General features: G+C 45.4%; 1 protein-coding gene across 1 annotated transcript in view; it reads right to left on the reverse strand.

Annotated features, from left to right (window-relative positions):
• Positions 1–14,299, reverse strand: part of afg2a (AFG2 AAA ATPase homolog A) — a gene marked incomplete at both ends in the record, with an annotated part of 132,769 nt that extends 118,470 nt beyond the window's left edge. The window contains 9 exon segments of the mRNA XM_080840765.1: positions 5,412–5,667; positions 7,516–7,639; positions 9,910–9,966; positions 10,539–10,668; positions 11,109–11,792; positions 11,953–12,011; positions 12,675–12,832; positions 13,586–13,710; positions 14,152–14,299. Coding sequence (XP_080696891.1) covers positions 5,412–5,667; positions 7,516–7,639; positions 9,910–9,966; positions 10,539–10,668; positions 11,109–11,792; positions 11,953–12,011; positions 12,675–12,832; positions 13,586–13,710; positions 14,152–14,299 — 1,741 coding nt within the window.
• Positions 14,300–14,358: the final 59 nt, after the last annotated feature.

Below are 14,358 nucleotides of genomic sequence, written 5' to 3' on the forward strand. Positions count from 1 at the left end.
CAAATGAATTGTGAAATACTTTTGGCATTACACCATTAAAAAAAAAAGAAAACAGGAACGTTTTCATTACACTGCGGGGCTTCCGGGAACACTCTTTGCACCTGTATTTACAATACTCAACAGCTGTTCTGTTCCCAAGCCGAACCCGTGAAATAATAAGTGCCCTTAAAAATGTGTGGAGGGAAGAGAGAGAGAGAGAGCGAGAGAGAGAAAGAGAGAGAGAGAGAGCTACCATTAGGTGAAGGCAAGGACAGAGGTGAAAGAGGACGTGAGGAACATTTACGTATTTTTTGTTTCTTTTCTTTTTTCTTTTTTTTTTTTTAAACAGAGCACCCAAATAAACTTCACATGCTGATCCAGCAATATTTATGCACCCTGGCCTGAAATTGAGCAAGTGTCTTTAAAAGGACAGGCCGGTGGGGAAAAGCACTTTATATGGAAGACCGCCTCTGTAAACACCATCTAGCATCCTAGACCTGTTTATCTCATTCACGTCTCACAGGCAGAATTTATGTCAAACACAATGCAGTTCTCGGTTTTTTCTCTCTCTCTCTATTTCTCTCTGTCTCTCTCTGCCTCTCTCTCTTTTTTCCTCCTCCCCCTGCGTCTCCTCTCAGCATACCTATGCAATACAGTAATGTGGATTCCAGAAGACAGACTTCCTCTCGCCTCCCCTTTCGCATTCACAGATTTCACTCTCCAATAAACAGATTATTTTGGAGCTCGCTCTCTGAAGGTGCTCACGTAAGAAGTACGCAGAAGCCTCCGCAGGCCTCGCATACCGCATGTCACTAAGACAGCAGACCCATGCAAGCATCCACAACTGCGCCAAGCAGCACATTTTTTTTTTATCAATGGTTTGGTCCCCAAACAAAACAAACACACAAAGAAACAATACAGGGAAAGAAAAAAAAAAAAACTGACCAAACTTTAACTCTATTGTGTTCAAAATCAGAAAAGCCACAGTGCTGCTCAGTAAGGTAAACCATCAATTATAGAGGACTAGTCCTCAGTTATGTCTGAAGTGCTGAAACTGTCAAGAAATGTAATTTGACTTTCTTACTGTTACACTAGTATTATACATGGGACCAAACCATTGATAAAAAATAAATAAATAAAAGTATTTTTCAAATTTCAAACAGAGTGGTATCGGTATGGTATCGGTATCGGCCGATACTGCACAGCCAGGTATCGGTATCGGTATCGGAGCCAAAAAATGGCATCGGTGCACACTACCTATAACCCTATTCAACCCTATTCAACCAAGGTTGTTTTTTCCCCCTCCACAGGGTTTCCTCTGTTTAGAGATGCTTGTAAACACGGCATATGGTCGAGCCACACCCCAATTGACACTGTTTAGACTGCCAGTGAGTCACCTACCACAACCAAGCCACCAGATCAAAGACCACACGCTCCATCCGCCTCACGGAACCAAAATGACAGGGAAGGGGCCCGAGGTCTCCTCAAACAAGCGTATCGAACCCTAACATGGAACCTTCCTGTAATGACATATCACTCTACTCTAGGTGCTCATTTTAAGGGCCATGTCAAAATCCAGGTCCAAGACCGGAGAATACACAGGGGAAACCATTTTGATCTTTGAATGTCACTCAACATTTTTACAACTCTGACTCAGAACCACTAGAGGTCGCTATGGAGCACAACTATCTCAGCCTTCTTCTGCCAGTGCACTCAGTGAAGTCATGGGTGAAGGGTTCTACTTACTTATCTCTCTGCCGGTTTGGTTTCCATGACAGCAAAAGCAGTGGCCCTGAGCAGCACATAATGGGTCACAGAAATCTCACATTGGGCAACACTCATCTTGGCCCTAATCAAGCTTCAGAAGGAAAAGGCACACATGCATCCACTTTGAGCAGATGCACACCCGTTCCCCCTCGTGTCCTTCTTGCATCTGCTTCAGTATGTCCTGTTACTGAGTACACACACACACATACACATACACATGCACACTCTCACACACACACACACACACACACACACACAGACACACACACACACACACCACACACATTTGAGACAGCTGTCTTGACCTTGCCACCCTTCACTGTTGTTTTCACGCTGCACGAGCCTCCCCTGGGACGGAAGGAGGGCAAAAATAGCCATGTGTGTATGTGCGCACATATGCATGTGTGCGCTTATGTGCCATTGTGTGTGTGTGTGTGTGTGAGTACGGACCCAGACGTTTGCCGATGCTCAAAACGGGAGGGTACTATTGTGTGGACTTGTGGTGGTGGGGGGGGAGGATGTCATTTGGGCCACCATGCGGACAGCTGCTCTGGGGTGTGTGTGTGTGTGTTTGTTTTGGAGGGGGGGGGTTGCAGCGGTCTGAACAATCATGAGCGTGACCCGGCGTCTGCGCCCAGCGTGGATGTGTCGGACAGGAAGTGGCGGCCTGGCAGAGCACGTTCACCCCGGTGGGTCATTGTTACCTGAAGAGGGGATAGGAAACAACTGGGCTTCTCTGCACATGTTTGTTCCCTGTAGGTGCTTTCTCTCTTTTATTCTCTCACTCACTCACTCACTCACTCACTCACTCACTCACTCACTCACTCACTCACTCACTCACTCACTCACTCACTCACTCACTCACTCACTCACTCACTCACTCACTCACTCACTCACTCACTCACTCACTCACTCACTCACTCACTCACTCACTCACTCACTCACTCACTCACTCACTCACTCTCACTCACACTCTCTCTCTCTCTCTCTCTCTCTCTCTCTCTCTCTCTCTCTCTCTCTCTCTCTCTCTCTCTCTCTCTCTCTCTCTCTCTCTCTCTCTCTCTCTCTCTCTCTCTCTCTCTCTCTCTCTCTCTCTCTCTCTCTCTCTCTCTCTCTCTCTCTCTCTCTCTCTCTCTCTCTCTCTCTCTCTCTCTCTCTCTCTCTCTCTCTCTCTCTCTCTCCGTGCGACCCCTCTGCAACAAAGCGAAGCAAAGGAAAAAACAGGCATTCACGGCCCCGGACTCGAATCATCCACAGGTCGCAGCCACCCTCCCATGATCACGCAGGCCAGTAGAGTGACGTCGGAGAGTCTGTTTCCCCAGTTCTCCCATAAACTGTCTGGCCTGAGGTGCTGAGAGCTAGTCTGTTTTTGCCCATGGAGCACAAATCCTCACTACCCCCCATTAAACTCTACACCCCCCGACCACCCCCGCCCCGAAGAGGAGAAGAAAAAAAAACCCAAGCAGCCCACAAATGAAAAACCACAACCCGCAGGTAAAGATTCATGCTTACGCAAACACTGCATATTTTCAAGGCTATATTCATTAAACTGCAGCAACAAACTGATTTTGGTGTTCATACACGACCCCCCTCGTACGAGGCAACTTCATCTGTTGTGGATATATGTCGAGCCAAGGGGCTCAGGAGGCCAGAAAGGTGCGAAGTCATAATGATGTGTTTTTCAAACACACCCGTGGTGTTGTATGAAATAACAGCATGATCGATCTGTGATGTTAATGTAATAACGCACAGGAAGTGAAGAGCTGAGGGAGATTCCATCTTCTCCGAGGGCTGTTATTTTTCCTGGGGCACATGGGAGGCCCATTCCTCTGTTCATTTTTCTCTCTATCTGTTTTCATTCTCTCCCTTCATGCCTCTCTTCGTCTCAGCACTGGAGTTTTCTGGGGGAAGCTGGGAATCCGGCACTTCACCATTCGCCCTTGGGAACTTGCACAGAAAACACTGCAAGTCACATCTCTCTCTCCCCCTCCCTCTCCTCCTTTCACTCTCCTTCTCTCTCTCCCTCTCCTTATCTCTCTCTCTCCCTCACCCCCCTCTCTCTCCCTATCTCTCTCTCCCTCTCTCTCTCCCCCGTCTATCTCTTCCCCTCTATCTCTCTCCCTCTCTCTCTCTTCCTCTCTCTCTCTCTTCCTCTCTCTCTCTTCCTCTCTCTCTCTCCTTCTCTCTCTCTCTCCCTCCCTCTCTCTCTCTCCCTCTCTTTCTCCCCGTCCCCATGGGGCGTAAATCAGCAGCAGTGGTGATGCCTCCGGAACACGTCCGCCACCAGCACCCCAGCCTCAGCTGGTAACGCAATCCTCCGCGCTCCAGGGACCACCCAGGAGGGAGCAGCCACCACCCCAACCCCCAGACCCCACTTCCCCCTTCATCTGTGGCCTGGGGAGAAAATGGACCCCTGCCACCCACAGAAACAGCCCCATCCTGCCACTGTTTACCATTAAAGGAATGGGGGGGTGGTGTTGAGGAGGATGAGGGCATGGGGGAGCAGGGGAGCACTTCCAGACAGTCACGGAGCGATCTGACAATTTGATGACAAGTAATGGGCTTTTTATGTATCTGTGTGTGTCTGTGTGTGCAAGTGAGTGTGTGAGTGTGTGTGTGTTTTTTTCTCCATGGGATAGCAGTGGAACATCACCACATCCGCTTGGCGGTAGATCGCCCCCACATCCTGGTGTGAGTAGAAGCTAACAGTGGCGGTGAACCACAGTGTTCCCTCGGCCTGTCCAAACTACGCGCCGTTCTCATACATTAAGGCACGCTTGGCCGAGGGGTGGGGGGGCCTTCAACAAGCAGCACTCTTTCTCTCTCGCTCTCTTTCCTTTCTCTCTCTCTCTCGCTCACACACACACAGATAGCCCTGCTCACTGAGAGTACAGTATTGGACATAATAAAACAACCTCATGATGGGCGGTTTTCATTTGGGTTCTGCTTACAGTGAAGAGAGCGGTGAGGAGATGGAAATAGGTTTGTTTAGTTGGAGGGCGACGGTGGAAGTGAAGGCTGAAACGGGCTGAAACGGTGCAGCCTACTGCCCCCTGTCACCGTGTGTTGGCAAGCTGATATTTCCTGTACCTGTAAACAGCTGTTGACAGACCAAACTCTGAGGGCAATTCACTCTGGTTAAATATTTAAAGACTCACGACCACCGGCCCCTCAGACTGTCAGACGAGAACACATCCGGTTATGGGTGGCACTACCACAAGGTTGGCAAGAGAGAGCATTATGCCAGGGCCAGTGTGCAGTTTTTAAGTGTATCAAGGGAAAGATGAAGAAGGGAGACATTCTAAGTATGAGTTTGTGTGTACACACACACACACACACACACACAAACACATTCTTAGATGATCTCACTTTGTGTGTATGCGTGTCTGTGTGTGTGTGTGTGTGTGTGTGTGTGTGTGTGTGTGTGTGTGTGTGTGTGTGTGTGTGTGTGTGTGTGTGTGTGTGTGTGTGTGCGTGACTGTGTGTGTATGTGTGTGCGTGTGCGTGTGTGTGTGTGACTGTGTGTATGCGTGTGTGTGTGTGACTGTGTGTCTGTGTGTGTGTGTCTGTGTGTGTGTGTGTGTGTGTGTGTGTGTGTGTGTGTGTGTGTGTGTGTGTGTGTGTGTGAGTACTGGAGTAGTTGTGAGAGTGGGGAAGTTACCCACCTGCTTCCTTGCAAACGGCGGCAAGGTCAGCTCCTACGTAACCGTGGGCAACGTCTGCCAGCCCCAGCACTTCCTGCTCGGACAGGTGGCAGGGCATGGAGCGCAGCAGCTTTCTCAAGATGTCCGCCCGCTCCGCCGCCCCGGGGACCCCCACCTCCAGCTCCTTATCGAAGCGGCCGGGCCTCCTCAGGGCGGGGTCCAGCGCGTGGGGCCGGTTAGTTGCCCCCAGCACCAGCAGCTGCCCTGAGTGACCCTCCTGGATGAAAAGGATGGGCAAGGAAAGACATGTTAAAGGAAAGCATGTTTAGTGTTACTCCTTTGGGCTAGGCAAGGCCAGTTTAAATAATATAGCACAGATAGAACACATTGGCATTCAAAGTGCTTTACACATCAGCAGATGAAGGGCATATCTATATATGTCTTTGTTTTATACCTTTATGAATTTTATAATCAAATGTGTAAGGTATGCTTGTACTTACTTTCTTTATACTCCTTTACATAAATATTAATATTTTTTGTTTGTATCAGTTATATATGTACTTTTTTATTATTATTTTTCTCCTTATTTGTATTTGTAATACTAAAAGGTTGTTATAAAGTTGAACTATGACAAACATATTTGCATTTATGTGTGATTCAGGATCAAAATTGCCATTTTTCAAACTAACTTATTTTTTTGGTTATTCCATAATGTTTGCCCTTGTGTCTGCAATAATTTGAGCTGTCCATTTTCAGCTGCGTGGGGAGTGAGGCCCTAGATACATATTCCTGACAAACTCCTTCAGTATCTGGAAAAAAAGTCTACACTTGCGAGGAGAAAAAAGACCAACAACATTGTGCTTCCAAGGGTGGTCCAGTTGAACGCCAATAAATAATTTCCTCTCTGACACATACACAAACACACACACTTCACCACAAAATCTTCTTTGTGCAACTCCTTGGGGCTAAGAAAAGGGGGAGAATGTCGGGGGGTGAGGATGGGTGGATGGGGGTCTCTGGGCAAAACACAAATAAAATGACAGCATGAAGTGGAATTCGGAACGAGGAAGTGCTTTCGCCACATTCCAGAGCACAGGCCCATTTTTGGGGTGACCTTGGATTATCCAGCCTCCAGCCCAGCAGAGCAGAGGGGTCTGGGATAATAAACATGGAGGGAGGGAAAGAGAGAGAGGGAGGGAGGGAGGCATCTGTTTTTGGGAGAGGAATACACAGAGGACTGGACGCAGGGCTGGAGCTCTACTTTGCGACAGAAAAATGTCAGTTTGGCACGTAACGGACTGTGGACAGTGTGACCCCCACGGCTGCGATATGTTTCCCAGGCCAAGGGAGAGGGGAGAGGGGAGAGGGGAGAGAGGAGAGAGGCTCATCGTGGCCCATCATATCAAACTGAATGCTCTATCCCAGTCCTGTTTTGGGTGCTAATTTACCATGGTTTTGTGCACTGAGTGGAGGGCAGAGAGAGAGAGAGAACGTGTGTGATAATGTGTGCATGTAAACTTAAAGGTGCATTAAGGATTAATAGCTATTCGCTAAAGGTATGCTAGCAGCTAAAACTAACGAAATCTCTTGAAATGTGCTGACTTTGACATTATGACAAACTAATTACTCAACGACTGTCCTTACACAGTCAAACATCAATCATGTGCAACACAAGACTAAGCAAGACGGCAAATAAGCTACTTACTAGATCGGCAGAAGGTAATCAAAGTCAGGTCGGCGGGCATCGGCAGGCAAAACTACAGAAGGCAGTTATATGCCTGTCGACCCTGCTATGCCATTGGCACGGACGCAATTCTCCATATTAAAAGTCATTGTAGCCCCCCAATTTGTTTTAAGCTGTTATTTTAAGGTTAAACTGTTTATCCTAACCCTAATCCTGAAGCATAATTGTTGCATATTGTGCCTTTAAGAGGGAGAGAGTATCTCTGATGTCTTTGAGCTCTCTATCTGAGAGATGGTTCCTTATACTCAGTGGTGCAATGAGAGTATCTCTGATGTCTTTGAGCTCACTAACTGAGAGATGGTTCCTTATACATAGTGGTGCAATGAGAGTATCTCTGATGTATTTGAGCTCTCTAACTGAGAGAGGGTTCCTTATACTCACTGATCCGATGCCATCCATGAGTGTGAGGAGAGAGGCCACCACCCGCTTCTCCACCTCGTTCTGAGCCCCCTCCCTCTTGGGGCAGAGGGCGTCCAGCTCGTCGATGAAGATAATAGCAGGCCTTCTGCCGGAAGAGGAGGGGAGGCTCACAGTATAAAGTCATGCTATGTGACTGCACAATAAAACAATACACATGCCTGTTGCATAAGAGATTCTCAGGGCCTGATTTACTAACAGGATTGCGCCCATTTCAGGCGTAAAATAGCGGTCGTAAACATAAAATGGTATTTACTAAGGGGGCGCAGCGCATATTAACGCCTGTGGGTGTGAACAGGGGAGGGCACGGAAACGTGGGTGGAAACCTGGGTGGAACGTGGGCATGGAGCGCAATTTAATGGGAGGAGAGAAGGTAAGTGCGCCTAATGATGTATTGCTTGGTATTTACTAAAACTGCCTGTCGAGCGCACGTCTCAATTTGCGGGATAATTCTCCGCCTCCTAAAAGCACGTCTTAAGCAGGAAGCGCATTTCCATTGAGTCTGAAAACGTTGATATTGCACCAGTTATAAGAGCAAGGCGAAGATATAGACAGAGATAGCGCACAGAAATATTTTTTCAACTCGTATAACACTTTTTCAGTTAAGCATCCACAAATCATTAGACGGTACAGGTTAACCAGCCACGCAATACGTCTGAACCAGGTCAGAGACATCGAAGCCTCCAACCTGATAGTATCTGAGAAATAGAAGATTAATTATTCAATGTTATCCACAGTCAAGAGCTATATAATGTTAATTATAAAACTTCCTGTGTATTCTGTAAGAACCCAAATGGTCACAGCTATCTAGATCACTGTGGGAAGTGATAACACCTCAGGCCAGGATATAGACCATCTTAGCCCTTCTGTCTTTTAGGTACGAATTAGCATTCTGGTAACCACCCCCATCCCCCATGTCTTCTTCTTAAATACAGGAATTTCAGAACAGTCAGTCAGTGAGATTAGCCAAGGTGGACCTACTTGTTAGCGAAACCTAGTCTTGTCTCTCTCCTCTATTGCGCAATACCGTAAAGAATAAAGCCTGGATTATTTGACCTTCCATTTTTCACTTGACTGAGTCTCCGTTAATTAGGATAAATCTATATCCTTTCAAATTGGAGATCACATTCCATTCCATCAGTTGTTAAACTCAGGACAACATTACAAATATTGGCATCGGATCATTTCAAACAGTTATTTCATCAGCAGTTGGTATATCTCAGCCTTCACTCAGCCAAATATTCACCCAGGTACTCGACGCATTGCTACGTTGCGCTGGTCAATACATTTCCCCATTGCCATAGCTGAAATTAGAGACATCAAACAGGACTTTTTTTGAATTTGCAAACTTTCCGAACGTAATTGGAACCATTGCTTGCACCCACATGCAAACAGTCCCACCTTCAATCCACGAACACGTTTACCGAAACAGAAAGCACACATATTCAATGAATGTCCAGGTCATATGTGATGCCAACATGACCATTACTTACGTGGTAGTGGTCTGTCCATGACAGTTTTATCTTCCGGAATAGTGCCATCTATTCATGATTGAGCAACGGTGATTTTGGAGAGAACTGGCTACTTGGTAAATGTATTTGTTTCAGTGGGGATATTGTAGTGAACCCATGACCAAGAACGTATTAATCTCGCCATGTACACACCTATATTGTTATAATAGACAGTTTATGCATTAATGCCACCAATAGCATATTATTTATAATCGTGTTCTTTTAAACATCTCGCTGTAGGTGATGGCGGGCAAAACAACAATATAACCCATTGAATCAGGTTCAATGATTGAGCGAACGTGAACCAATATATCTATCTCCTCTCCGCTGAACCTTAGTTTTTTCTTCCTCGAATCTCCATGGTGGGCAGTAACTTGCAGGCAATTTCTCCCGTCTTTTAACGGTGCGCTAAATAATGATTGCCCAGCGCAGATCTGGCTTGATAAATAAACACCGTGCGTTAATGTGCGCCTGGCATTAAGCTGCGTTCGCAAATCAATGTTAGTAAATCAGGCCCTTCAAAGGGCGGAGTAAGCACACAGTGCCCAGCGCAGATGTGGTTTGATAAATACCACGGAAAATGCGCAAAAACACTGTGCGTTAATGTGCGAACGCAGATTAAGCAGCGGTCGCATGTTAGTAAATCAGGCCCTGAGTGTCTAAATCAAATCTCACAGTATAGTCATGCTCTATGTACTATGATAAAACAACACGGTGTTATCAGTATTATGGAACATCCACTTGAATAGGCTGTTGTTGTGACATTCATCCCGAGTTATTTTAAACTGCAAATGATGGTGTAAAGCACACGAGAGGTACAGAGGTGATTGGGGAATACACAGCTTACCTCTGAGACGCCTCTGCAAAGATCTGCCTTAGTCGGGCCTCCGTCTCTCCATAGAACCTCAAAACAAAATAGTGTGGTTAAAATAAACATGTGCAATAAAGTAATAACAGTCACTGGACACCAGAAGGTGTGAGTTTCCCCTCGGGGCCAGGCCTGGCGTGTGTGTGTGTGTGTGTGTGTGTGTGTGTGTGTGTGTGTGTGTGTGTGTGTTTGTGCGTGTGTGTGTTGGGGGGCCTCTGCCTGAAAAACACGCAGACAGCAGATGGACTCACTCGCTCGAAGTGGGTCAAAGAGAAAGATAACATGTCAGTCATGGGCCTTCTTTAAGACTGCATGCTTTTTGGACATTTTCCTCCATTCTACCCTTCCAAGCCAAAAACTACTTTACAAAAAGTAATAATAAAGCTAATCATTTAGCAATTTTTTTTTGTGATTAAGAAAAAACAATACAAACACAACATGCATGCTACTTTTGAATTATTGTTACAGAACCTGTCCTGAATATAAAAAGTTCATATGATTTTGGAAAAAAAATCAGAGGATGATACATGCTCTTTAAAAGTACATATGCCGCACAGTTTTCCACATAGAATATTTGTAATATTTAATGGAAGTATAAAATGCTTTACTTGCTCATGATCTCTGGGCCATTGATGACAGTCATGTGAGCTCCGACCTCATTGGCTATTGCTCGCCCTATCATGGTCTTCCCTGTGCCAGGAGGGCCGTGGAGAAGAACACCCCTTGGAGCTGGGATTCCTGGGAGTAAACAGACACAGGCCATGAACCGCTATCAATACTAAAATAATTAGTTCCATTAAATCATGTTCTTAATCATGTCACCATGACACATTAAAATTATATATTAAATGCCATTATTGCTTGAAGTCCTTCAAAATCATTGGTTACAAAGTATGTTCATAATTGTACCAACGACCAATGCTTTCACACAAAATACTAATATTCACAAATTTGCAGGGCTCTCTAATATTTCATCAATCTAAGGAGTGTGAGAAACAGACACACTCCACACAACTATAAGGCTGCGTTCACACTGTTCATCTGCTGAAAAACTCCCATTCCCACTCTATACCTACTGAAACATATGAATACACTTCTAACATCACCCTTGAACTTCTGTCTGTGGACTGCTTCTCCTTAACAGTCTGACAGGATAGGGGGAGGCCCTCTCTGCATACCGTAGCGCTTGAAGAGTTCAGGATGTTTGAGAGGCAGCTCGATGGTCTCTCGGATGGTGTCAAGCTGACTGCTCAGCCCTCCGATCATGCTGTAGGTGACCGCGGGCAGCTCAGAGGCCTCATGGTCCCTCTCCTCCCTCTGTCGGCCTCGGAACCTCAGCCTGGTGCTCGCCAACACACAGTAAAAGGTGTCACTCCCAGAAGCGCCACCAGGTGGAGCTGTGGAGGCATCGGAGTCCAGCTGCTTCAGACCGGGCGTCCCATCCTGCTCTGGGCTGGCTAAGCTGTCCGCCAGGGCATCTGGGGTATGCGGCATAGCGGGTAGTGGGCTGTCCACCCAGAGAGGCACACAGGGGGCGGGCGCGCCAGGCCTGACTGGAGTGCTGAGTGCTGGGACACTGGGTCTAGAAGGGGTGCTCACGGAGATCCTCTGGTCCTGGTCCTCCAGGTTCAGGAGGCTGAGCTGGAGGGAGACCTCCAGGGAGCTGGAGGTGGAGCTGTCGTCTGGGCAGGTAGTGTCTGCCTCCCCCTGGGAGACAGTCCGCTCCAGTGTCAGTCCGTCTACCCCTTTCACTTTCTCCAGGGTCAGTCCGTCTACCCCTTTCACTTTCTCCACAGTTACACTGCAGGACCGGCCAAAGAAGGTCACAGACAGGGTGGTTCCAGGCAGAACTATCCTCCCATCTAATTTAAAATGAAATAAAGGTAAAGAAAATAAAGAAAAATACCACATACAGATTGCATATCTTAACAGTTTTACATTTAGGCTTCAGGAATTAGAAAATGGATCTAAAATCCGAAAAAATCCAAGTCAGCACAATACATAGAGAACCTCCAACCTTACCCAGGGTCCGCAGAAGAAATTTGCTGAATTCTTCCACATTAAGAGCACTGTCCTCTTGGCTTAAACATGAAGCACATGAAGTAATTAAATAAATACAAAATAAAATAAATGTTAAAATCAGCACAAGATTTATGCTCACTGAACTTTCTCAAAACCGTCTCAAGACGTTATGTTCATTAAGACCACCAGCAGATGGCGTTAACTGCTTATTTTCTTTTTACAAAAGCATAAACAGGAGCAAAAACGTTCCATGTGAAATGAGTTAACTGGGCCTGGAATTGCAGCTGATAAATAATTGATCTACAACCACTTTAAAAAGCAATTCAAAATTCTAAGTTTGTATCTTTTTCAACCATTACTTTCAAAACTGGCCTGGAACCTACTATTGTAACATTGGATAGAACTCCATGAAACCACACCAGTTTAACTACATGATACACCCATAGTTGACACCTTTTTATTTCATGTTATTCTGTGACAGCCACACCAGTAAAAGCCCTCTCTCTTGATGCATTAACAACTGACTTCAACACCACCAATGCATTGCATATTCAGTAGTAGCCTCATATCACAATTCACAATTCACAGGATCATAAAACAGTAAATAATTAAAATAAAATAAAATATTCACACGCTCTTCAATGTACCTTGACATGTTAAGCTTGGCAAAATAGTGTCAAGTTTGCTTTTTAGGCCCATAACATTATGGTCTGGTCTCTTACCAGAGGGAGAGTTCAATGTCCTCTGCCTGCAGAATGGGCCCTGTTACTGGGTGTAGGAACACGCCATTCCCAGGCTTCACCCGAAGGCTCGTCTGGGTGCTTTTTGTGAGGCCCACTTTCCTGGAGGGGAAGGCTCCAACTGGCCAAGCCAAGCACACCTGAACCACAACACAAACACACTCAGACTTGTACGAAACTTAAGTATTGTGCTGATTGGACACAGTGAACTTCCTTTGTAGTCTGTGGCAAATGTAGAGTACCATTGCTAATTATAAAGATTCAGTTACTAAACCAAGATGAATGACTGGTTTGTTACTAATGTTATTGCAGTGATTAGACCAGTGGTTCTCAAACTGTGGTACGTGTACCACTGGTGGTACGCGGCTCCCTTTTGGTGGTACGCAGACAGTTTTCCCATTTCCCAACAACTAGATCCCTATAATTTAAGTTTGTTATTTATCTGAGCCATGCTCATTCTCCTGATCAGGCATTACAGTGAGGTAATAACACTTAGTTCCTATCGCGCACAGGCTACCGAAGGTCAATGATAGTTACAATGGTGGTACTTTGAAAGCCAAATATTTTCTGAGGTGGTACTCACGGTGAAACGTTTGAGAACCACTGGATTAGACCATATCAGATTTCTGTGTTATGGGCATTTGAATGGCCTGAAAACTGGAAACGAAAAGCCACAATATCCTATTTTATTATAATTACCCAACGGGGAAAGTGAACCTAAAATCTACTGAGAAGTTCAAATTGTAGTTTAAGTACAATTTAATGTTCAGGTCTATGGTCCTGCAAGAAAAAAATTATCTTATCCATGCCATTCTTTGTGTGATTTATGTCCTATGCACCAACCACACCAAGTTAATTTCCTGTATGTGTAAATATACTTTTTTGTCACACACCTCCTGTTGACCTGTGGTGGTAGTAAGCAGGGCTGGTCTTCCAATGCACACACCTGCAGACTTCATTGTGTTCAGACTCAGCTGTGCAAGTAGGGATCTGCATCTTTTAGGGACTTTTTCATCAGCTACAAACAAAAAACAAACAAAATCCTAGAAATAAAACAAAAGAAAACCATCTGCACGAAATGGGACACGTAGAAAATAATGTGTTGATGACAAGGTGAGTGTATTTGGGAGAAGTGAGCTTCACGTAAGCTAACACTGTAGAGCAAGTCAGCTGTCAGAGTGATGAGACTTGATGTTATCTTTCATGACGCACTAGCTAGAGCTTAAACTATCTTAAGCTATTAGTTTGCACCAGATCCATTTCTATGAACACAGAATTAACGGTCAAATAGGCTACTTGTACCAGATGAGTTCTCTGATAATTAACTTACACATTACACAGTTAAATCGCATTACAACTGTCAGGAGATACAACTCTGCAACGGTCTCTGCATATACAACTCTATATTGTATTTCAGATTATCTTCAAAGGTAACTTTGAAACGTTAGTTTTCTAATACCTTTCTCGATGAAGTCGGTAACACTTAGAGCTCCATTGCTGCAATTCCCTCCGACTCCAGAACTATCTGCATCTTCTGAATACTTCAAGCTGGAGTTGTCTCCATCACTTGCTTTTTTGCTTTTGCCTTTATTTTTCTTAGATGACATTTTGTAAACGAAATCACAGTAGCATCAGTCACTGAGAATGTGTTCATTGACAAGCATGG

Source organism: Sprattus sprattus, assembly GCF_963457725.1.
Source record: "Sprattus sprattus genome assembly, chromosome: 6".
Taxonomy (NCBI): domain Eukaryota; kingdom Metazoa; phylum Chordata; class Actinopteri; order Clupeiformes; family Clupeidae; genus Sprattus; species Sprattus sprattus.